The sequence below is a fragment of the Crotalus tigris genome, unplaced genomic scaffold (genome assembly GCF_016545835.1).
Source record: "Crotalus tigris isolate CLP2741 ecotype Arizona unplaced genomic scaffold, ASM1654583v1 scf7180000017536.10889498, whole genome shotgun sequence".
Taxonomy (NCBI): domain Eukaryota; kingdom Metazoa; phylum Chordata; class Lepidosauria; order Squamata; family Viperidae; genus Crotalus; species Crotalus tigris.
Window position 1 is genome coordinate 7552502 of NW_024096460.1, and position 25597 is coordinate 7578098.

At 36.0% G+C, this 25597-nt stretch overlaps 2 protein-coding genes across 6 annotated transcripts in view; one reads left to right on the forward strand and one right to left on the reverse strand.

Moving 5' to 3' along the window:
• The window catches only part of INSYN2A (inhibitory synaptic factor 2A), a 57799-nt gene extending 41224 nt beyond the window's left edge, over window positions 1-16575 (reverse strand). Inside the window, exons 1-2 of one of the 3 annotated variants that reach the window (XM_039345403.1) lie at window positions 14234-16575; window positions 2066-2148 (exon numbers count right to left, since the gene is read on the reverse strand). In XM_039345403.1, coding sequence (XP_039201337.1) covers window positions 2066-2135 — 70 coding nt within the window. In that variant the 5' untranslated portion in view covers window positions 2136-2148; window positions 14234-16575. The other 2 variants (XM_039345238.1, XM_039345316.1) reach the window with 2 other exon arrangements.
• The window catches only part of DOCK1 (dedicator of cytokinesis 1), a 450137-nt gene that overhangs the window by 221706 nt on the left and 202834 nt on the right, over window positions 1-25597 (forward strand). The gene's annotated exons all lie outside the window — the stretch shown is intronic.

The window sequence follows — 25597 nt, forward strand, 5'->3', positions numbered from 1 at the left end:
TCCTTTATTATCTTGCTTTATATTTGTTTTAAACATTTAGCCTGGTTGCTAAGACAGGAAAATAATTTATTTCTGAAGAACAATGCCAAACTGCATGAGAAGAGAACATAACCCTGGTTAATTTTTATCCATTTTCACAGTGCCTTTGGGTCGAACAGTGCAAAAAAGATGTGAGGGAAATTTTTAAAAAATTAAAGCCTGCTATTTTGTTACAGAATAAACTGAAGAAATAAACCAGAGAAAACACACTTAAAATGGAATAACAAATATTATTTGCACTTATATATACAATTCGGTGTAGTGGTGAAGGCATCAGACTAAAAACTAAAGGACCATGAATTCTAGTCCACCTTGGCCCTGAAGCCAATTGAGTGGCCTTGGGATAGTCACTTTCTCTCAGTTCTAGGAAGGAAGCAATGGCAAGCCACTTCTGAAAAACCTTGCCAAGAACAGTAAGGACTTGTCCAGGCAGTCTCAGAGAATCAGACACAATTGAATAAAAAAAGTAAATTTGGTCAGAGTAAATTTGATCATTTAAAATAAATGAGTGACCCAAAACCAAATAAAAAAAGTAGCAAAATCATTCAAAATTAAGAAGGATTTGCAGGAATCAAATTTAGAAATAAATGAGGATACTTTATGTACCCCAAAGCCAAGGAGTTAAGTAGCATTATGGAGAAGGAAATACTACCTGTGCATAAAACAGGAGTAATATATAAAATCATTTGATGGCATGAGAAAAGAAAAGTAGCTATCACAAGATTAAGCATATCAGTAAGTATACTAATACCTTAGAGTTTCTGAATATTGAAATAGCAACTTTATTATCTTGAAAATGAAGTGTACTTTCAATTTTACTCCATCAGCCAAGAAAATAAATTCAAAATAATTCACAAACCTCTTTCATTTCAGCTATTCTGAAAGAACTAAAGTATACTGTTTAAAAGACAAAGGCAAAAATCTCTCTATCTTTAATATTTCTGTACATTTATTACTTTGGTACAACTGTAAAGTTGGTTAGTGAATAAGAATTCGGTATGCTGTAAATACATGCATTATAATATAATAAATATAAATATAATGTATAATGTAAATATAATACTGAACTAAATATATCTGGAATACAAAGTGACTTTAGGACAGTAATTTGATGGATGAATTCATCTTTGCTAAGACTCTTAAGTTCTGTTTGCTCTTTCTTTTTAGAAAATGAATTATGTTCACTGATTTTAATGTATTCATTTCTATAGCAGTTCACTCTAAAATCAACATGATTCCTTTATTTGTCCTGCCTAATTAGGTATTAGGAGCAACTAAAATTAAATATAGTAGAACACAATTGTTCACCTATCTCACAGGATGAGAAAACATATGGCACTATTCTTAGATACAAGTAGGTACCAAATAAAAATACTAAATATGGAATGGGGAATGAAGTCATATTTTAGTATTAAATTGCTGATATCCACATGCTGTTTTTTGTTAATTTTATGGTTCAGAAACAGTCAGTGAGCTTACCTATTTGCTTAAACTGTAGTTTTGAAAATTAAATACTATGGGGTAATATATTCTAGAAAGAAACATGAGATTATAGTGGTAATACCCAACTCTATTGGTGTTTTGTAAATCCTTGAAAACCTGGATGTTAGGACCTGTAGGTTGGATAAGCTCATCATTGCAGCTTTTTCACGTGACTATGGCTGGATTCCGACTGCCTTTGGATTCCTTTTGTTGTACTGGCTTTAATCCTGTGATTATTGCCCAGAACCACTATTTTTTAGATGTGGGGATGTATAAATCAACTATAAATAAATGCAGAAACAAAAAACCCTAACCTTTACACAGTAAATGAGAACTAATTCTCAAATAAATTTATCTATATGATTAGTCAGTTGTTTAATCACTGTAGCTTGAATTATTTTTCTTCTCCACTCAATATTTAACTTATATGAGGTTTCTTAAACAAGTTACATAAATATTTTTATATAAACTACTGTATATCACACTATGTATATAAAAGCTCTATTAGATAAAACCAAGGGAAAACCATTGACATACCACTTACTTTCATCATTGAGGGACTGTGAGGCTGGAGATGAAAGATTCCTCATCTCATGATCGGTTCCTTTGGCCATCTTGTTACTTAGCCTAAAATATAACAAATATACTATTACTAACTGGTTGTATACAATCCTGGAAAATAAAATCCCTTTTTAACTTCAATAAATCTTTGTATTTTTGGAAACACCAAAATTATACACTCTAAAAAATGATGCTTGAATACATGCTTTGAGAAGTATTGGCAACCTAACGGTAGTCAAACAGAAAAATATCTAGCAGTTAAGATTATTAAGCACCAATCAGATTGTGGACATTTGTTTAGTGAAAATTTTAGTATGGTTATCTTACTGTTAATAGACACTTTATGCTTGAGCTTGTAAATGACTATCAATAGGTAACATAATACTTATCCTGTGACCATTTGTTCAGTGACTGTTTGAAGTTACAATAGAGTTGAACAAATGGTGGTTAACAACTGATCCTTAGATTTCTGGCCATCAACATCCCACTGCTTGATCACCATTTGCAACCTTCCCTGTTGGCTTCCTCAGAAAGGCAATGGGGAAGCCAGCAGGGAAGGTTGCAAGTCCTCCACCACACACACACCAGTCCCCCTGTGTTTGGCAACCGAGACTGCACTAATCATGGCAGCTGTGCTTTATGACCGCATCACTTACTGACAGCAATCTCTGCGGTCCCAATTGCCATTGTAAGTCAAGGAATACCTGTTTGCATGTAGTTTTATTTAAGAATAAAACTCAATCATTATACCATATATGCACATTAGGTTTACGTCTGCAATGAGTAAAAGCAAAGAAAGACTGATCAAATATATAGTAACTGGCTTATTTAGAACAGAGTGACTTCCACTTCTCATACAAATTAAGAACTGGCTTCGTTTCAAAGGCTACCCCATTTTACTGATTCTCCCACCCAATCGGAACTTTTCATTTATGAAGAAAGCCAAATTGTTACATATCAAATAAATATAATACAACAAGGCAATAAAAAAACCTTAAAATACTGTCATTAAGTCTGTAAAACTAATATATGGACTGTCAAGATGCACAAAACACTTGGAATTAAACCCGCTTAAATTTGATGCACCCATTTTGAATATAGAACAGTGGTTCTGAGTACATATGCCGTTTTCAAAAGTTTTGAAAGTGTTTGAATTCAAGAGTTGATTCAAGCACTCTGCACACAAGTGGACTGAATTTGATAGTTGTACATACCAGATATTTAATGCAGTTTGTGACATATTACTATCTATTTTAGAGAAGGTTATTTAATGGAAGTTAAGGTTCCAAAGACAAGAAATGGCAATGACATTGGGCTAAGTGCTGGGGAAGGAAGGTAAATATTTCCCATTGTAGCCCCTTGCCCGATCAAACACCCTTCCCACTAAGATCCAACAGGCCCTTATTTTTCTATCCTTTTGGGAGAGTATTTAAAGCCTGGACTTGGCATAGGGCAAGGTCAAGAATGTGGATGTATCAGGGATGTATGGCTGGGGCATCAGTTTTTTCTGTTTTCAGTTTTGTTAACTGAGGTAGTCCTCAACTTACAACAATTAAGCCCAAAATTTATGTTGCTAAGTGAGACAGTTAAGTGAATTTTGTCCCATTTTACAACTTTTCTTGCCACCATTGTTAAGTCAATCTGGCTTCTCCATTGACGTTATTTGTCAGAAGATTGCAAAAGGTGATCACATACCCTGGGACGCTGGAACCATCATAAATATGAGTCAATTGCCAAGCATAACTGTGAAAAATGGTCATAAGTCACTTTTTTCAGTGCCACTAAATGAACTGTTTTAAGTCCAGGACTACCTGTATTGTTTTATTGGTTGGAAGCCACTCAGAGTTGGTTTAAGATGGACAGCTATACAAATGTTGAAATCAACCAACAAATAAATAAATAAATAAATAGAATCTGGATTAAAGTCCATTTGGAGATCATCCATTTGGAGAATTTCACCATAACTGTCAAGGTTTTTTCCCCCAAAACTTCTGTCTTTGCTAGGATTCATGTATGAATCAAAATGGTTGGTAAATAGCTGTGTAAAATAGCAGTTGATTCTGGGAGTTCCAATGTTAGAAAATATGAGATTAATAGATCCAATTGACAATTGTTTATCCAGCTATTCTGGATTCTAACTAGTTAATTCTGATACTTACAAGGTATTTGAAATGATGAATCCTTGTCCCTACATTCTAATTGGGCCCAGTGCTAACTGATCTCACAATTAATTGATAATAAATGATTTTCTGAAGGTTAGATTTACTATTTAAAAGATTTGCAGTTTTTAATTTTACAATTAGATTTACATACAAAGATTAAATTATAAGAACACTTTTTAAAAACTTTCCCTTCAATCTGGAAGAAGTTCACAATCTGATTGGAGAAATTATGACCCTAACTCTGTTCTCATAAGGATTAACCCAATCCAATAAAGTGAGCAAGTCTGCATCATCAATTTGTAGGAGAGATGTGCAACTGCAGCCACAAACTGACCATTTTGGCTTATGCTGTCTCATACAAATCTATTGTACTACTGACCCCAAAATTTCTGTTAAGTGAAACATTTTGTTAATTTGAGTTTGCCCCATTTTATGACCTTTTTGCCACAGTTATTAAGTGAATCACTGTAGTTGTTAATTAGTAACATGGTTGTTAAATGAGTATAGCTTCTCAATTGACTGTGCTTGTCAGAAGGTTGCAAAACGGGATCACATTACCCCAGGATATGGCAACCTTCATAAATATGAGTCAATTGCCAAGCGTCTGAATTTTGATCACTTGACTATAGGGATGCTACAAATGCTCATAATTGTGAAAACTGATCATAAGTCATGTTTTTCAGTGTTGTCACTCTGAATGATCACGAAATGAACTGTTGTAAGTTGAGGACTACATGTATCTCATTCTCACACCAATTCAAAGGAATTGTATTTGTGTGCATGTGACTTTGAATCAGTTTTTGACTCCTACTGATTGTCTGAGCAAGTCCATGTAGTTTCCTTGGAAGGTTTTTCAAAAGTTGTTTTCCACTGCCTCCTTCCTAAGGATGAAAGAGTGAGTGATTGGTCCAAGATTAGCCAGCTGGCTTTTGTGCCTAAGGCAGGATTAGAACTCTTGATTTGTAGTCAATGCCTTACCCACTACACCACTATATCAACAAATTGATTCTATATTTAAGGGCTTAAATGACTGCAAAATGTATGTCTGTACACATACATACATACAAATACTCCATCAACTTTAGAATGTACAGGAAAATCCTTTTTAACTACCAGCAACATGAACCAAAAAATAACAGAAGTACAAAACAAGATAATGATTGGTTTGAAATTCTTTGGAGGCTCTTTACTTTTCAGTAGATATACAGTATATTTTTTAAAAGGGGGAAAGCACAAGGCAAATCCACAATCTACTAAACTACCTGAATGCTTCTAGTTTAATCTGTCAAGTATTTTGTGTATTCCACTTATTAAGCATTGAGTTATCGTTTCAGTTTAGCTCATAATTTGATAGCTGTATTTCAAAGTCAGAAAAAAAACCATTAAAAATCATTCGGATAGTATGAACATTTCACTTCTATATAATGCCAAACATTGATGTCCAGATTTGTCACAAGAATCCGTACAAAAAAAATCACAGTAATATGAGGTGGGGTGGAATGATGGCATTAATTAATTAACTGAAGCCACAGGGTACAATGCGGAAGTGATAGAACATAAATTATGTTCTATATACATAAATATTATACATAAATACATAAATATTAAAATAGTTCAAACTATGTACATAAGTTATTTTTTTTTCTGTTGAACACATTTACTTGTGGTTAGGAAGCCATGTGAAAAAATTAGTGGAGTTAATTGTCATTTAGCTTATTTTTCATGAATATACAACATTTTTGCAGTATCAGAAATAAAAATTAAAATCAGAGTGGACAGGGTTGACTCCCCCCCAAATATATATATATATAATCTATAAGCATGGCACAAATTATGCCAGATTAATTTCAGGATTCAGAAAATACTTTCACATAGCTTCAATGCTGATTGATAAAATTTCAGCTAAAATGTGGCAGTTACAAAAGGAGCCAAGCCAAGAGGAATAAATATATAAAATAATTTGAGTATACTTCTGAGGAACAAAAAAATTCATACCACGTTTAATTAAAAAAAACAAGGAAGATCCGAGCACTTTCCGATGGTATTTAGGATAGCACTCCAAGAATAAAGTTCAAGAACAGCTCAATAATACAATTGCAATCACTGACTTAGCAGGTAGAAAAAAATAGAGGTAATATTAAAAAATGCTTCAGTCTTTCTCCAATAACATATAGTAAGCCTGAAGGAAAAATGTGCTGATGTAGAAATCACAGCAACAGCAACTAAACTAATTAAAAAATTATGTGAAGATGTTTCAAGCATCTGATTGAATAAATAACATCTGCAGAAGAAAAACAATGCTTATACTGCAGAACTTTCAGAACTCTCACTACACAACAAAGACAAAAGTGTTTTCTCAGTAGTTGCTATAACTATCATACAAACAACTAAAGACAAATTATTCTCAAATTGTGTAGTTTCACAAATGTTTAGCAATGTTATTTCACTTTAGGGATTCCAAATGATTAGTTTATTGTCATGGCTTCTGTTCTTCATGTACTGAAACATGAGAAGTATACCACTCCTTCTTTGGATGCAATAATAGGAGCGAGTCAGTTTGTCCAATATGAGCATAATGATGTTGATCTCCATATGAACACATTAACATCTTTTCTTTTCATAACATGGACATGATTAAGAGTCTAAGACCAGTAGCAATTGGAGTCTATAGTCCAATTTCACAGTAGTACCTAGAACCCAACAGACAGGTCTGTGTTACTATAAGAATTTGTTTCATCACTACTCTTTCCCTGAACTGTATTAATCACTGACACACAAAGAGCTACTCTGTGTGAAATCTGCTAGTTTCCAATAAATTTTTGCAGAGTGTTTCTGTGGTATAATATCTGACAGATGTCCTGGATTCGTCCTCCTTGTGCAGAGGAGTCAAATGCCTATAAAACCATGAGACATATATTCAACCACATTTTTCTTAATGAATGACTAATAAAAAAAATACTGCCGTTATTTTTTTTTTAACCACTATGGCAAAAGGCATTAGCAGTATGAGTAATGAAGCAAAAGGAACTAATCCAGAACAATTATTCTAATGTTAACTGTGCTGAACAGGGATTAGGTATATTTCTTATGGTGTATTAATGATATAACTGATAGTTGTGGTTGATAGTTGCATTATATGGCAATAATTTAATGTATGCTTTGTAACAGGATAGTGGCATGAGAAAGAAAGCATCCTTACTGATAGTGCCCAACATTTGAATAATCCCTGAAGCATCCACCAATTCAGTCTGGTGGAAAAGAGTGTCAGTCGTCAAAAGTAAAAGGAAGCAACAGTATAGTGTTACCTATGATATAAAACATTTTATGAAAGAGATCAGTCTCATTGTAAGGAAGCAAGTATATAAACAGGGTTATGTCACCTCAGAAATGATTATTACTGAAACTAAAAAGCGAAACAGAATATGACAAAACAGTATGGAAACAATCAATACTGTCTCTGTATGGTTTTAGTAACAGAGATGGTAAACGTGTTGAAAGGTAACTCAGTAATGAGAACAGATGGCTTGCTTTCTTATGGGAAATTATTTCCATGCATGGTAACCACTGATTACAAGCTTTTATTCCAAGATATATATGTATACTGTGTGTGTGTGTCTGTGTGCATCTGCATGTGTATGGAAATGAAAATCCATCAAAGTGTTTTATTGAAGGACATAAGTGCAGTAATCATTTATGGGTTGGTCTCTCATCTGAATTTACCATTGCACAGATATGAGAACGTTAGTCAATAGGAACACTGACTAGGGAAAGGGGAACAGAAAATATACAGCAACATATATGAAGTCAATTAATACTACTGTGCAATTCTATGAATGGTACAAAGAAATCACTGTCATATCTTTGAAATAAATTTCAGTGCTTAATTTGTTAGTCAAATATAACGATTTCCTTTACCAAAAGAATTAAAGAAAAATCAGCATTGTATCATGAAATAGCCCAGACTGGTTGTCAAATGCTATTCCAGAGTTTAAGAAGGACTGTAATAGTAAGCCAGCCATGGCAAATACTGTGTGGTTAGGACTGGAACAGTCTTTGACAGCTACAACAGAAGACCCAGTTTATGTGTTGAAGGAATTGCCTCTTGTATCTCTTTTCTCTATCAACTGTAGCAACTGTTACATTTCTTGTACATACTTAGGGAAAGCTCATACTTATATTTCATGATTCCTCTGTAAAGGATGCATCTGGTTTGAAACTATCTAGACATTCAATTTCAGTTGTTAAATGCATAAATGTATAAACAGTACTGACACTAAAGGGATTTTTTAAGTTAAATCTCGAACAAACCAATAAAAACTATACAAAAAAGAATTGCTACTTCACGAAAAAATATTGTGTTTGCAGAAAAGTGTACTGTTTTCACTCAGGGCAAATAATGCTGTTTAGATCAAAACAAAAACAGGATTCAGGTAATAGCAAAATATGAATATAGAAGAGATAAAATCAGCATAGCATTTGAATCTTAGTTATAACTTGTTCTTTGTACATGAGTTATGATGCTACTTCCCAGGTATTTGGCAAAGGAAAAAGGATTTGAAGATTAGGGAAGGATATAGTGTTCAACTTGAACTCTGTCATCAACACATTATCAATTCTTGGGAAATAGTAACTTAGCTGTGTTGCAAAAACACAACAACTGTGCCATGTGTCTTCTAATAAAAATTTATATGCAATAGCAGTTTTATATATTTTACTGTAGACATATTTTGTTTGAAATAACTCACTATGAACTAAATAACTCACTAAATGACCTGAATATAGAATTAAATGTCAAAGATTTTTTCCACGTGGTGGAAAAATGCAACTTATGCTGAAAGAAACGTATACTACCATGAGTTTCTGTGCAATGTGAAAGTACATAAATAAATAAAATTATAGACTGTTATATAACTACTTTAGTAACATTCCTGCATTTCCTAATGTAAACATTTTGAGACAGTACATTTATTTAAAAGGAACATTATGGTCAGTCTTCCCTAACCTGATGCCAAAGAACCATCAAATATGTAAGTGAGATGCAGTGAAAACAGGCTAAGAAAAGCTGTGCAGGATCAGATGAAGGACAAATCTAATCGTGCCTTCTGCTCCCTTTATGGCTATGAAAAAATAGTGAAAAATTGACAAATATATGAACACACCTGGTACTGAAAATTCATTCATGCATATTAATCTGATATCAGAGATAACCGAACCATACAAACTAGTAGTCTGATAGTCTTTATCCTCTATAAATGTATTGATTTAATTTATATTGCATTTTGGCTTAATCCCTTACTTAAAAATTATCTAAATTGATGGTTACCACTGCAACTATGTTGGCATAGTCCTAAATCCTATTCAGAATATTTAACTACGCAGAAACAGGCATGGCCTTATCTCTTTACTTGCCCAACTTCCCAGCTTTGCTGCATAAGGGACAGAGTTTGAAAGATAGGAAAATAGAAGTGGAGGGGAATAACAATGCTATCGTACAATTACTGTACACTCTGTCCTAGTTAAATACTTTAATTGATAGTACTACAGTTTTGAGATTGTTTTTCTCTTTGTAATTGTTCTAGCTGCTCACATAGAACTTAAGGTTCCATCTTATATATCGTATCTGTCTTCCTGCATTTTATAAATTCACTCTGCCAATAATTTGGTTGGCCTGCAGAACTAAAAGTAAATGGAACTCAAATGCCACAGTTTATAAAACAATTTTAAAAATTGTAAGCTGCAAAATGTTTGGGGGAAAAGCCAAGCACTTACTATCTTGAAACTAGTACATTGGGTCGTCTGTTGAAGATATAAAAATCTGGTTTGTATAGTCTTCTGTATTTTCTTGAATACCCAAGACTACATGTAGATTACTGTAGTCTTTGAATTTTTGTTATGCCCTTAGCCCCCGTTTCTGTGAATTAAATTATTCATGAATGTACACTGGAGCATTAATCACTTGTAATGATTCATGAATGAGGTTATCTAAAAATGTTAAACCCTATGCTGTAATTATTCACGCTGACAGTGTCTTGACATAAATCTGTTTGAAACTTTACAGTTGAACTGTGAAGCTAATTTATATAGAATTCTCTTTGAGAATTGTGTCCTGAAAACAGTTGAGTTTACTGAGCTGTCCATTTTTTTCAATGATACACATTTGTGATGAAGTCATCGCATGAACTAGAGTCATAATAACCCAGCAAGAAACAAACAGAATTACCGTGTTTTATATAACTATTTTTAAATTTTAAAGGAAAAGCATGCTACCTGACTCATCATTTAATGCAGTGTCAACTGCATCATATGCTGCCTTCAATCATTTGTTCAAAAACTATTTTCAAGTGATGTGGCAAAATTTTATTAGTTTTATTAGTTATTAGTCCAAATCATTTGGGTATGTTCTACTTCACTGGTGATGTCACATGCAGTGATGTAAACTGTGTTTAATGGATTAGATATTAACCAACTGCACTCTTAACTGACTGAACAGTAAAATGTATGCAGAAGGATATGAACATATCCAGTTACATGTCTTAATCTCAGTGAGATTAATAAAGGGGAAAGTATTTTGCACACAAAACGAATGTGTCTATTAAACATTTTTATGTTATGTTCATAACTTGTTTATAAAACATTAGCATTTTAAAAGGATATTCATTAGCAGTATGTTTTTTATATATAATGCAGCCTGAAAATCTTCCTCAAGTTGCAAATGCAGATATGCCTTAGGAAAAAGAAATCTGATAAATGCCAAAACAGCAGCATCAATAATGATAAGAGTGATTATGTTATTATTAATCAATTCTAACAAAGTGACCCTTAAACTTGGGATTTGTCATTTAATACCATTAAGGGCAAGATCCACAGAGCCCCACAGAAGCATCGTTTATAAATGAAAACTAGAAAGTAATTTCAGAACTATAGAACATCTTTGGCAATGCAATCTGGCAGTCTAGCATATTGGTCAGGCAATGTCACTATAGTTCCTTCATCTAATATTGCGAATTAAAGAGTCAAATACATTGAGTTTAAAAGTTTGATTGCATTCTGTAAAGTTTAGGGACAGAATCATATATATTTATTTATTTATTTATTTATTTTATGAGACTTATATACCGCTTTAAGTGCAAGCACTCTCTAAGCGGTGTACACCAGTAAGCAATGTATATATATATGTATGTATGTGTGTGTGTGTGTGTGTATGTGTATATATATATATATATATATATATATATATATATATATACACATACATACATACATACATACATACATACATACATACATACATACACATTGCCCCCAACAATCTGGGTCCTCATTTTACCTACCTCGGAAGGATGGAAGGCTGAGTCAACCTTGAGCCGGTGAGATTTGAACCGCTGACCTTCTGAACACAGTCAGCTAAAGTGGCCTGCAGTACTGCACTCTAACTGCTACGCCACCTCGGCTCATTAAAACTATTATTTTGTATTTTTTCAGTTATACTATTATTTTCAAGTTATATAAAGTATATAGAAAAAAACTTATTTTTTCAGTTTTTCTGGTCTTTTATAAAGTTCTGTGCATATGTGTTAATACTGGATACTACAATTGTTTCTAAGAGAAAAATCCCTTCTTTTAGTTTAAGTTTTCTCTAAACTGTTCCTCTCCATGTTGATTAGAAGTTTGAATATTAATCCTATCACATCTGGACAGCATTATGTTAAGGGTGGCTGGTTTTCTATTAGTGGTTATAGTTGCTTGCTTCTGACTCAAGGCATATTTAAGAACTTTTTAAATTAGGCTGCAATTCTTTATCCAGTGTTTGGAATAAAGCCCCCTTGAATTCAATAGGATTTATTGTGAATATATCTTTAGGATTGCTTTGTTGTATTTGATATAAAAGTAACAACACTATGTACTTTATTTCTCAGTCCTAAATTTCTTTGGGTGGAGGAATTAATTTAAAAAACAGTTCCACTTTCTTTTTTTTTCATATGTAGTAGCAATTCTTTCACACTTCATGGTGGCTCACATAATTCTATTGTTAATAGTTTACTGTTCAAATATTTTAGATAAAATAACTTTGCAGCATTCATTTGAAACTATAATTAACCCACTATAAATATATTTAAAATTCATGATGTGATATAAATAATATAAATTCAAAATTAAACACATGAACTGATTAAAAACACTTTAAGAGAAAATTGTGCAGATATTGTTGAAAAATGCTGTTATCCACCTAGTAAGATTAATCTATTGCTAAATTCATTTTTGCTGCTTATAAACTGAACATAAATATAACAAAAACTAAATTTTATTGTAAACTTTAGTAATAGACACTCATCTACCTGAAACATGGAAATATTTTATGTACACATGGGCGCATGTGTGCGCACACACATACATGCAGCTATTAGTTTTATCTTTCTAGTTTAACATCTCTATTAAAAACTTAGTGAAATTATTAGTATATGCATAATGATGGAATGGCCACATCATGTGATGCTTGCCTAGTAAATTTTCATCCATAATCTTGATCCCAACCTACATATGTTCAGAATCAGGGATCAAGAACATATGACAGGTATGAGCTTCAGAATGCAGAAAGGTAAGGAACACATGGACAATTCTTTGTATCATTGTTTGTATATGTCTTAACGTTATTTTACTACATGCATTTACTTTCCAAAATTGGGATGCAATGGAATGATCTTCTAATCTCTTTTCCAGCTACTAATGAGTTAAATAATCCCCTCTGTGCCTGTCAAATCTAACCTATTTCAACCGGCAAGGTCGAAATTATACCACTCCACTGCCTGCTCTAGATTTGCAGTACGAGGAGAGACTGCTGCTGCTCCTTTGGGACAGGATCTTTGGAAGCACGTTCAGAGAACCACAGCATTTTGTTCCAGGGCTTTCCAAAGACGGTCTGAAGCTTGCATTTGAACTCTCCAGCCTTTTCTATCCCTGTCCTCCAAAGCCAGGCTCTCTAGCTGCAATCTTTGCGCCCAGTTATTATTGGAGCTCGCTGTAGCATTTTATTAAGTGGCGAAGCCGAGGTCACAGGAGAGGATTTTCGTGTGCTAAAGACGCAAGGCGGACACCTCCCCCCTCCCTGGTAGCATGAGGCAGCAGGACGCAAGGTCCCCGCGAGCTGGCCGCTGGAGCTTTGGATCCCGATCCGAGCTTTTTGCCCTCTTTTCCGTACCTGCTTCATATGAATGGGGTTACCTGGCTTAGTGGGCTTTAAAGGGGGAGGAGGAACAAAGGTTTCGTTCTTTTCGGAGAGCGGTTCTCCTCATACACCTCCAGCTTCAAAGCCTAGATAATCGCATCACGGAGGTCCGCGGTGTGTCTTTCTGTGGGAAGTTCTCTACCGCACTCCAACTTAGCGGCACGTTTATTTACTCGGGATAGTCTCCGTGATCATGCAGCCCGAAGGGCGGATCTCACTACGGTCTCATTTCTGGACGAAAAACGAGTAGTAGTAACGGCGGCGGCGGCGGCGACGAAAATCTTCAGAACCAGCGGAGAGATTAGTTGCAAAATCTACGCCCGGGAAAAGCAGCAACCCGACCGCCTCCGTACTTCGGGGAGTGAATAGTCAGTCACCCAATTTATGGGCATTTTTTTCTAGAAGAGTGCAATTCGAGGCCATGTGAAGTAGTATTCCCTTAGCTCTCCGCACCCCCGCTCATTTCCCGTGAAACTTGTAAGGTGCAACCGATGAATGTAGGGGAGCCACGTCCTATTGCATAACAAACCGCTTTCTGTCTCCTCCGCCCTCCCCCCTTGAAATGTTACGCGTCTCGTATATGCATGCTCATACTTCTCTCCCTGCGAAGTTTTAATTAGGCAGCCATGGTAACTCACTATTCTCCCGAAGCCTCATTCCAGCATGATGTTGAGGCTTGTCAGGCACTCTGATCCTTGGGGAATCTGGGGGCAGTGTCTGCAGTTTTCCCAGAATTTCGGCTGATTTGCAGCGCAAGGTTGCTTACCTTACAGCGTTTCCTTAGAAATAAGTAAAGGTCAGTGCAGTTCCTTTGCGATGATGCATCTCTATCAGCTCACTTCTGCAAGCTTGCAGAGGAACGATCCACTCTCGCAAGAGCATCTGCTGCAAGATAACACCAAGGAGATTTAAAAAAAAAAAAGAGGAAAAAATCTTTCCGTAGACCCCAACCACTATCAACGCCTGCTTTTTTCCTTCTTCCTCATTAGATTTCGCAGTCCAACATTAATGCATTCGTGAGTCGCGGAGGCAATTCAGTGCCAGAGTAACAGCAGAAGCCACGCAATCCTGGAAATGTCCTCATTTATTGAACTCCCACCAATGAGATCTCAGATCTGATTAAAAAAATAAAATGAGGGCGGGAGGCTGTTATAGGGAGAAAGGCGGAGAAGAGGAGGGGAGCAGCGGCGGCGGGGCTCCCGTTTTCGGCAATCCCGGTTTCAAACCTGACTCCAAGAGCTGTTCACTTTGAAGCATTCCCCAGTTTTGCAGACGGAGGACTCGGAGAAGCTGGCTTTCCTCCTACTTTAGGAAATGCACGAGAGAAAGGAGAGCGCGTGCGGCCAGCCTGTCTGCTGGTGCGAGCGGGAGTAGGGCTGTGAATGCGCGCGCGCGCGCTTCGCACCGGAAAAGAGACGGGAACTGCCGCTGGTTCTCCACTAGGGAGAGTTCGCGCGTTCCTCCAGCGCAGGGAGACCGAGAGTAGGGGACTTGTTGAATTTAGGGCGAGCAGCAGCCCTTCAAACGAGGACTCTTCGTCGAAAACAGCGATGCCACATGGCCGAGCATCGGGAAATGACGGGCGATGGCACAAACGGTTCAAAACTCTTGACTGACTCTTAAAAAAACAAACTCCGTGCTTATTGTTTGTCAGTAATACAGTATTACCCAAGTACATTTCGGGGCTCCGTGGAAAGATGGGCAAGGATCATTTGGGTTCTTGACCAACAATATGCAACTTGCAGAACGAATAATGAACAGCGGGACGAAAAGCAATGAGGCTTCTTTACTTAACTATACTAAAATCTACTGAGTTTGTTTAGTATTATGTCTCCTTGTTTCCGTGTTTATTTTTTGAAATTATTTCTATAGTATTATCGAAGCTACAGAACTCTCCACGCTGGTTGGACCAGTTTCATGTAACTTTAGAAAGTTCGTTTAGTTTTGCAGGAAATATTGAACTTGGATATAAACAGTACGTAACAAGTATTTTGAATAATTTGTAAGGATTACAATGCAGTGCAGTGGTTAAACTCACTAGAGAGATCCAATGCTTATAAGATCTTATGTGGGATCCCTATTGCGCGTGTTATAGATCTGTTTTTATACATAATTTATTCTTCTGATAGTTTTTAGACACAAGTGGCAAAATCTGTCCCAGGGCCCTATCCAACTCTCAAAGTCTGCCTTAACTACATATTCAGGGAGTAATTGATGCGTGCAGTTGTTTTCTTTGTCCCATGTACGAACTATAATTCTCAGAAATTGCCTGGACTAGTCCCCTGCAATTTTCTTGGCCAGATTTTTTCGTAAGTAGTTTCCGTTGCCTTCTTCCTAGGACTGAGAGAAAGTTACTGGCCCAAGGCTTTGTGCCTAAGGCAGGGCTTGAACTCATAGTAGCTTGATGTCTTAACCAATACACCAAAACTGGCTATCATGCTTTCTTTACTCTTGTGCTAAAACTACTCAGACTTTTCACTGCATTAATCATAACCAGTAACCAGCATCATTAAATAGGAAGCAGAAAAAGCTGCCTTTTTTTAAGAATGGGAGATCTATGGAATAATATTTTGGCCTGAACTATTAGTTGACTTAATGTTTTCTAAGTGGTTAGTTTTCATGACTTTTATATGAGCAAGATTCATAGTTTATGCCAGCTTTGATGCAACCTCCTCATAATTTCTCTGATGATTGCTGTAATATCATGCACTGACAAATTAAATTATGGATGACTAGGATAACAGCTATTATAATCTGTTTATTAAATTTCTGCAAAGCATACATTGTCATACTGCCTCATTCTAGCAATAAGACAAGATAGAGCTATATTTATTTTGCAAGGAACTAAATGATGCAGTCATCCCAAGTAGCTGATACCATGGTTCAAAGATACCAGTTAACCTTCAGTGTTTACCATGGGTGAACAATAAAAGAGAGCTTTTTACATTGTCAGTGCTTGAAAATGTTTTCCATTGCAATTATATTATGAATAATTAGTTATCTGTTGTCTTCATCTGCAATCAGGCTGCTAGATCTGAAAGGTGATGTTTAATTTAATTAAAACTTACATTCTGAAAAAGTAAGACTTACCAATGTGGTATATTTGTAGAGAAGGGATTATTCGGTTAATGATAGTTTTAATAATTAAGTTTTAGTATCATAATTATAACTGCAGTGTCAGAATTCAGTTTGTTTATAACCCATCTATACCGATCTATTCTTCATGCATTGCTATATTAGCAGCCATCTTGCTTAATGTACATTTCCACAGTGACGAACCTGTGAAGTTACTTAATTTTGTTTAACTGTCTCATAACTGGAGGTTCACTATACATCATGGACTAACAAACAAAGATAGCAAATCTCTATTAATTTGGGTGACAAAGCTATGTGCTTTACATTCCTTGTTCTACTAACCAATGTAATTCTATTCTGTGCATGTAAGTGTATCTTAGATTTGGAAATCATATAATTTCAACTGGGAAACTAAGCATCCAAGAACAAGCCAAGTTCCCAAATGCTGGAGAATTTCTGGAAGCCTAGCCCTCAGTATACATACATACATACATACATACATACATACATACATACCATTTAAAAGAGACAATCAAAAAGCCAAAAAATAAACAAAAAGTAAAAATATCAAAACACCTCTCACCAGCAAACAACACAGATGAGCAGATATTAACACCAAGAGAAACATTAGACCAACAATCAAGAAGCAAACAATATCCCAATCAAGAAACTGCCAAACAAACTGACAGGAAACAACAGCCCAATCAAGGAATTACTAAGACCATTCCAACCAAAACTGACAAGCCAAAACCAAGCTACTAGTGTATAAAATCAGAGCAAAACTCACACCCTACTAACACTGAATAGTTTGGTAATGAAATGTCCTGCAAGAAAACAACAAGCTCAGAGAGTGCCAAGGACTGCACATTAAATAAATAAAACAAATAGAAAAATATAAATAGAAAATGATAAAATTTAAACACAAAAGTAGATGTGGGGAAGGCCTATATTTTCTGGCAAATTAACTTCATGTTTCAAAGGTATGAAAAATGTAAAAGCTATGGTAATAAAATATTTTGTTCTGTGAAATAACAAATGAAAAGTCAATTTTTTTCATTTTCTGGTACTTGCTATTCTTAAAAGTTTTAAAAAAGTAAATGTTGATATTGTTAGTTTCTGTGGCAAGTAATCATCTGTAATAATCATTTTTATGTCAACTTTCCTATTTACAAATTTTCTTCTTTCCTCTAATTCAGTGGTTCTCAACCTTTCTAATGCCACGACCCCATAATATAGTTCTCCATGTTGTGGTGACCCCCAACCACTTATACATCACCGGGTGCCAGGGGCGTGGCCAAAGAAAAGGGGAAAAAAATGGCGGACAGCCTTGTTTGGCGACCCCCGTGAAATGGTCGTTCGACCCCAAATGGGGTCCCGACCCACAGGTTGAGAACCACTGCTCTAATTTGTCAGCTGCTTTATAATCAAACAGTTATTTTATAATCACATCAGAAATATAATTACATTTAATGTTTTAATTAATAAAATAAATCTGGTCTTAATAAAAATACTAAAAATCCAGAATATTCACAGAAAAATAATTTTTGAAATTTCCCAAAGTAATGGTGGACTATCAGTGGGAGATCAAAATTTATTCGTTCATGCTTACCAAGTGATCTTAGCTTAGTTGTTTGTACTCAGATTAACTTTATTCACTAAGTTTTTTGAGATAAATTAGAGAAATGGCAAAAGTGTTATAACTGTGTTGAATTCCTGCGGGGAGGGGAAGGAAGACTTACTATAACAATGTCATTTCCTCTGTTAACTAGAAATTATTTAATAATTCTCACCAATCTTGCACATAGTACATCTTTTCCCATGGTGCCTGAGCAAATGTAATATACTATTTGAGGGATTAGCCACAAAACCACTCCTGCCCTTGTATCATTACAGTGCAAGTTTAGGGTAGGCGAATCAACACTAATATCTGAACAGAACTGCAATAAAATACGTCTTTGTATCCTTGCCCTCCCACTTATGTTCATTCTGTGCAGGAATTCCCATTCCTTTTTCCTACTGTCACTTTAACACCAATAAGGCATAACTTATAATAGACATGTTTCTTTCCTTGCAATTTTTTATAAGGTATGCACATAAATAAGAACCAAAGTTATAAATTGTGATTTTCCTGTATATTTGTTCTTATTCAACAATGTTGAAAATAGTACAGTCTGTGAGGGAATTTGCCCACTGGTGCAGATGTAAGAATACTGAATGGCCAGTATATTCCTCTCTACCATAGAAATGAAAGCCAATGGCAATACGTTGTTGCACAGTTTATTATGTCTTCTTGGATGCTTTGTGCCCATAATTGATGTGGTAGTACTTGTCTGGAATGGAATGTCAACACTGGTTCATTCTGGTATTAATTACCTTCACTTCTCATGTTTGCAAACCAACACATCTTTTTGGCAAAATATCTTATTACCGGTAAGCTTATCATTAGCCTTATCTCTACGTTCACACAGGTTACTTTTTCTTCCAACATAGCTGCTGTTAGTATGGTCAACTTCTGTGTGTCTTTTCATATTTTATCTCATATTTTATCAAGATACCATTCCTTGTACTTGTGGAGGTCTAATATATAGGCATTAAGATTTTCGTGTTTTTATTTGTTTTCTATTTACTTTAAATTAGCAAGCTGTCAAAATCAAATGATATGCATTTAAATATTATTTTAACCACGTAGTACTTGCCATCTATTACAATTTTAAGTACTTTCACAGTTTGGGATGTAATCATAAGCATAAAAATATTATCAAGATTGCTCCAGTTTCACTAGGGCCATTCTGATTTCATGTCAAGATTTTTGGCTTCGTTAAATTGGAAGGAAATAATTTCTGTCAGATATTAATTGTGTCTGGCTGTTCATTTCTGCAATCATCTGGGACCAGCAACTTTATTAGATGTTTTGTTGAAAGTAATTATTTTCATATTACTGAATTGCTGTTGTTAAATAAACTGTTGGTTTGTCTGCTGTGCGAATGTAGTTGCAGTTCCTTGTTTTACATTACTGCAGTCTCCCTGCAGTTGGAGTTGAGAGTAACATGACTGTTACTCTGGATACTTTTCTTAACTGAAAATAGGTAGCTATGATCTAATTCAATGGTGGCGAACCTATGGCACGCATGCCGGAGGCGGCACTCGGAGCCCTCTCTGTTGGCACATGCGCCACCGCCTCCAACAGCAGGTCCATCAGGCTGCCACTGCTGCCCGGAGCAGGAGCCCCGCCCAGCACAAAGGCAAAGCGGCCGACTAGCAAGCTCAAGTGGAGGTGGTAGAGCAGAGATCACCAACCATTGTCAATTGATGGACTTGAAGAAAAGGGAGGGGGAAAGCATTTTACATGAGTGCATGCTCGCACAGGGCCATGAGCACGCATGCACTGCAAATGGGGCAGAGCTAATGCCTGCGTGATGCTCACCAGCCCTGCCCTGTTCTTGCGTGGTGCAGCGCCTTGTATCTGCACCCCACAGTGTGGCGGCGGCCGTTTTTGCACCTTGCAGCACAATGGCCCATTTTTGCACCCCTGGTTTTTGATGCCAGAGGCGGCACTCAGAGGTGCTTCCCTGTCCCCCTGAGGGCACCACAATGCTGATGCAGCCCTGGCACTTTGCAATAAATAAGTGGGTTTTGGGTTGCAGTTTGGGCACTCGGTCTCTAAAAGGTTCGCCATCACTGATCTAATTCATTCACGGTTATATTGCCTTTCTATAAATTATTGGTAATCTGATTAGCTGGTTCCTAACTAGTCTGTTAAATACACAGTCAGCATTTGGAATTATCACTAATTACCAGACATTGTCAGTTTCGAAACAGACAGAATATCTAAAAAACTAATTTAAAATCCTAGCAATAAGACACAATAGCAATTACAGGTAGTCCTTGCTTAGCAACTGCCTTGCACAGCAAGAGCTCACAGTTAACAATAGTGTTGAAAAAATAATTGTGGCCAATGCCCACATTTATAATTTTCATGGTGTTTCTCTCAGGTGTTTGCCATTACAGTTAGACAGTATGCATTGTCCTGTGTAAAATCATTAGCACAGTTGCTCTTAGGAACCTCTTTGTTTAATGCAACCAAGGATCATAAATATCCTGGACTTTAGCGAAGGTGGTAGTCCCATTAGGGGAGTCTGCCCAGCAGCTAAGTGGAGCCTGATTTTAGAGGGCTTGGAGTGATTTCCCTGACGATTTGGTTGGCAGCTATTTCATGACTGGCTGATCTATGAACATGGAGGTGTTCAGAGAATTAGATAAAATTAGTTGAATAATGGACTACAGGAAATGAAGTAACTGAATTAGAGTGATAGTGGTAAAAACACTAACATGGATGAAAGTAATAACTAATAATGGCTCAAGCCTACCCAAAAGTGATAAGACGAATGGACTGCCAGTTCACCTTAGTGTTTCTTGCACAGTCATGTGTAGAATGACTCTATGTATGTGGTACTGGCCATTTTGTTTTGGCAGGTCTGACATGGGATGCCATAACTATTCATGTATACCTTCCCCTATTTTTCTCCATGCATAAGTACCCTCATTTGCATTAGGCATGCTAATAATCCACATGTTGGATTCTAGCAGGACATGTTTAGTCATGTACTTTTTTTCATTAGCCTGGGCATTCACTTTGTCGCTTTGGAAACAAAACATGAACTTTATGACGTTAATTTTTATCACTTTGAGGACTTGTTGGACAAGTGCATTCTGGTAGCTAATAGATGTAGCAAGGGAATCCAGGTAGAAATTTTTAGAGAGAACGTTACTGTTGTTTCTGATGTACCCTTTGAAGACAGTCATGAACCTTTCTTTCTGCTAGATCGCAATGTGGTACAAAGTTTCCCTTGCTTCACAATACCCCAGGCTTATGACCTCCCAAGCTTTGTCATTATCAGTGTTTGAATGCTTAATGCATAGTACTATAAGGGTTAGTTCTCAGCCTGATTATGATTCAGGATATGGTATTTTAAATAAGCCCCTGCTACTTATACATTATCCATAAAATGAGTCTCTTTCTCTCCAATTCATACATTACAGAAGGCTCTGACTTTCATGTCCTGGCTTCAACAAAAGGGCCAAATGTACATGTAGCCCCCCCCCAAGATGCACTGAAATGCATTGGATTATGTACAAGAGTTGCAGAGGGAGCCCACGCTTGGTGGAGGGTTTGGTAGCAGTGGGGAAGAGAGAGAACTTCAAGGAGAGCACTGGACTTAACAATTGGGAGTGGTGTGATTGCAATGAGGCTTGTGGAAACAAAAAGAGCTGGACACGTAGGGGACCCATTGCTTGATTGAAAAGCGGCAGTGGGAGAATGATGTAAAGGCACGAGGAGAGTACGGGTATAGACAAAAACAGGAATTGAGTTGGGAAAGGAGAATGAATAGTGTTCATGCGCATAATTACTACTGGTTGAGAAGGAGACGGAAAGCAGTCCATAATTTAAAAACACACTAAATGCTATGAGAAAAGCCATAGACCTGGTCAAGAATATGCTGGGGTCAAGTCAAGCACATAGTCGAGTGAGAAAGCACAAAAGCGTAGAGCTAGATGGCAAAGTTGCTTCCAGGAACAGGACAATCCCTGCACAGTTTAAATCCTCTACCTGCTGAGCTCAAACAGCTGAAGCTTTTCTTGCTCAGTGATTGCCGATAATGAGGCACTTGGCTTGTGTGAGAAATCTGTGGGATGCCACTTACTTGCAAAGTGCTGGTTTTGATGGTGCACTGGGTCTTCAGATGGGGAGGAGATTTTCCCCTGCTTTCTTGCACTTGAGTTGGTGAGGGAGACTTTGGTGCTGGCTGAAGGGGTTGAAAAAGCTTTCAGGATGGTGTATTGCCTTGGTGAATCTGTGGGCATAGCACTTGACCTGAATCACCCAGGGGATTGTACCTGGTAAAAAATGGGATATCATTTCCAATTTAATTTCTAAAATTCTCTTGTATTTTTGTTTTTTGAACATTGTTTTTATATGTAGAATTCTCCAAAGTTTTGGATTTTTAATCAATTGTTTTATTGCCTTTTCTCTTTCTGTGATAGTTTATTCTGTGGATTTTAAGATCTGGTATTTTGTCATAGATTTCCCCCCCCCCAACATTTCTAATGCAAGAATGCCCTTTCTGAAAAAGGGCATAGTATCTATATAGCTCGTAAATCCCCAAATGAAATTGAAGGAGCACGTGAGATTCAAGAAGACAAGGATGTTAATGCAAGAATGAATAATAAGTAGAAAGTTGACAACCTTGTGTGATTTCTTCCTCATTTGAAAGTCTGTTGTTCGTATTCCATTAGCTGTAATATTGGCTGTTTGCCCTTTGTATATACTTTCAACCCAAGCTTTGAATTCTTCCCCAGAGTTAATGTTGTTTAATATGCTATTAGAAATGACCACTGTAAATTATCAAAGGCTTTTTTTCGCAGCCAGAAAAATTAATTCAATTTCTTCTTTTTAATTTATATGGCCTATTACATTTGTTGATACATTCTCTTACATTTATTATAAAACTGCTATTACCTTAATGTTCTTCTTTCAAATTTAACTTTTTGGTTGATATGTCTAATATTCAGGACATATTTCTTTAGTCAATCAGCTACTATTGTTGTAAAAAAATTATAATCTATATTCAGCAGCAAGATTGGTGTATTTAATTTAATTGTGGTTTCCTTTGCTCCTTTCCCTTCTTTATGAATCAGGGTTATACCTGATTATGGAACATTCCTCTTCCCATATTGATGGCATCATCTTTGTTTCTGTAATTTCATTCATTGTGATGTCAATTATTTTAAAAGTTTCTCCTCAAGTTCTTTGTAATGTTGAGTTATCAGCCCATCTGGACCAGGGGCAGTGTATTTTAATATTAGTATTTAAAATCTGAAATTGACTAATGCAATGGTATGTGAGTTAGAAAATGACATAACTTTTTCAGGTTTGCTGTTTTGTTCCAGACAAATAAAATATACAGGACTGTTGAAATAACTCAATACAATATTTTCTTTTCCTGGAGCCATGAGATGTGTTAGATAGTTGTTGCTTTTCAAGATCAAAAACAAACTTTCATTTGTTATGTAGCTTCCATATTTAGTTAAATGTCAGTTAAACATACAGAAAATTTCAGTGTCTTATAGTTACGTTTATATCAGTAGTTCTCAATTTTTGCAGTTCCACACAACTTTAAAATGATAAATATGAATGACTTTAGATGAATGATTTCATTAGTATTAGAGCAGAAATAAATATACTACTTTTAATTGGTATTTAATTTATATATTGTATCGGTTCTCAAACTACAACTATCTAATGTTGGCATGTGCAGGAAAAATGAGAAGTAAAGTCAACAACAGCTTTTAACAATGCTCCCATTGTGCCTGTGCCAGCCTGATCAGTTTTGCTTTGTTTTTTTAATCACACCTCTCTCTGTTCGGAAGTTCAGACCCAGGAGTTAAGAATCTCTGATTTGTTTCCTTAAGTATATTGTACATATACTTAAAGAAGTCTGTACATATAGTATATTATAGTCTTAAGTTTAAAATCATTCAAATGGTACTTAAACTTTCCAATTAAAGTATTTACAGCACTAAGTACTTTTTATCCAGTGGTCTTTTCCTGCAATGTCTCATCCATGCTAAATTTTGTCTTTGATGCAGATGCATGAAAAAGTAAACAGTCTCATAGGTTAATATCTGTTAATAATCTGTTAACAATTTCTTCTCTAATCTCAAATTACTTTATTAAAAGGAATAATTTTAGTAGAGCTTGGGGATATTACCTGTTAAGTGAATTCGGTAGATTGTGTTTAAAAAGGAACTATTCTACCTATAAATAACACATATAAAAATAAGTTTCTGCATCTCTGGTGCTTTTATTCAAAGGAAACTATATAAATGGTACTTTTTTTCCTTTACAATATATTTAAATTTCAGTGGCAATCAGGGCAGCATTATAAATTAAGGTATTAAAGTTTGCTTCTTTATATTACAGATTTTGTAACTCCATTCCTGGAATATTTAAAGTATTCAGAAGAATGTCACAAAGAATTTTGCAAAGTCATAGAATAGTTTTGTTGGAAATGATTGTAAGAATTATCTAATACAACTCTGCAATTAAACCATCCTTAAGTATGATTGCCAGCCTCTTCTTTAAAACTGTAAAAGATAGAGAATCTGCAATGTCCATAGGCTGTTCATTCTTTTATAGGTCATATGGTCAGGAGCCTTTCCTTATATTTAAGCAAAATCTAAGTAGCTGCCAATTTTAGCCATTATTTCTGTTCCTTTGTTCCTGTCATCTTCCATATGGCATCAGGTTTGGTATCTGATCTGTAGTGTCTAAACTTTACTTCCCTCTTTGCAAACTTTTCAGCTGTAGTGGGGGTGATGAAGACACAATCTAGGCTAAGAACTGACAATCTTCTTTCCCATGGGGGCCATAGGGCACCCCATTGCAAGTGCTATTTCCTTCTCCTCAGGCTGAGAGCTTATTCTCAGTCTCACTGGCACTGAGTGACTTTTGCCCTGCCCATATTGATGAAGTTGATAAAACAATCACTGAAGTGGCTGCCCAGGGAGGCAGTGAGCATTCATAAGAGCAATTGAATGGGCAGTTGTTCTTGCCTTCTATTGTGCAATTTAGTTTGATAATTTTTTTGGAGATTATGGGCCAGATGATTTTGGATGGTGAGCCACATCCAGCCTTTGGCCGTAGGTTGCTGATCCTTGGAGTATCGTAGGTTCTAGGATAATTAGCTGGTGTAGGAAAATTAATCCTGTGTATTTCAAGCAACTAAGCTATTTCATGCATTACAAAGAAACTTTTATATTTCATTTGAAACTTTCAGGAAAATTCCTTTATCACTCAAGGAGAAAATTATCTTAGTGATTTAGTGCCAGTTCATTAAACTTTGTAAATCTCTCTAGTGGTCTGGGTACTAAGTACGTTGCCTTTTTCCCTCTACCTTAGCAATGGAAGTGCTAACAAAGGGTGCTGATGCATGAAGTTATGAAATATTAAGTTAATCGGTTATGCAGGGAGATTGACAGAGTTGTGTCTCAGTTA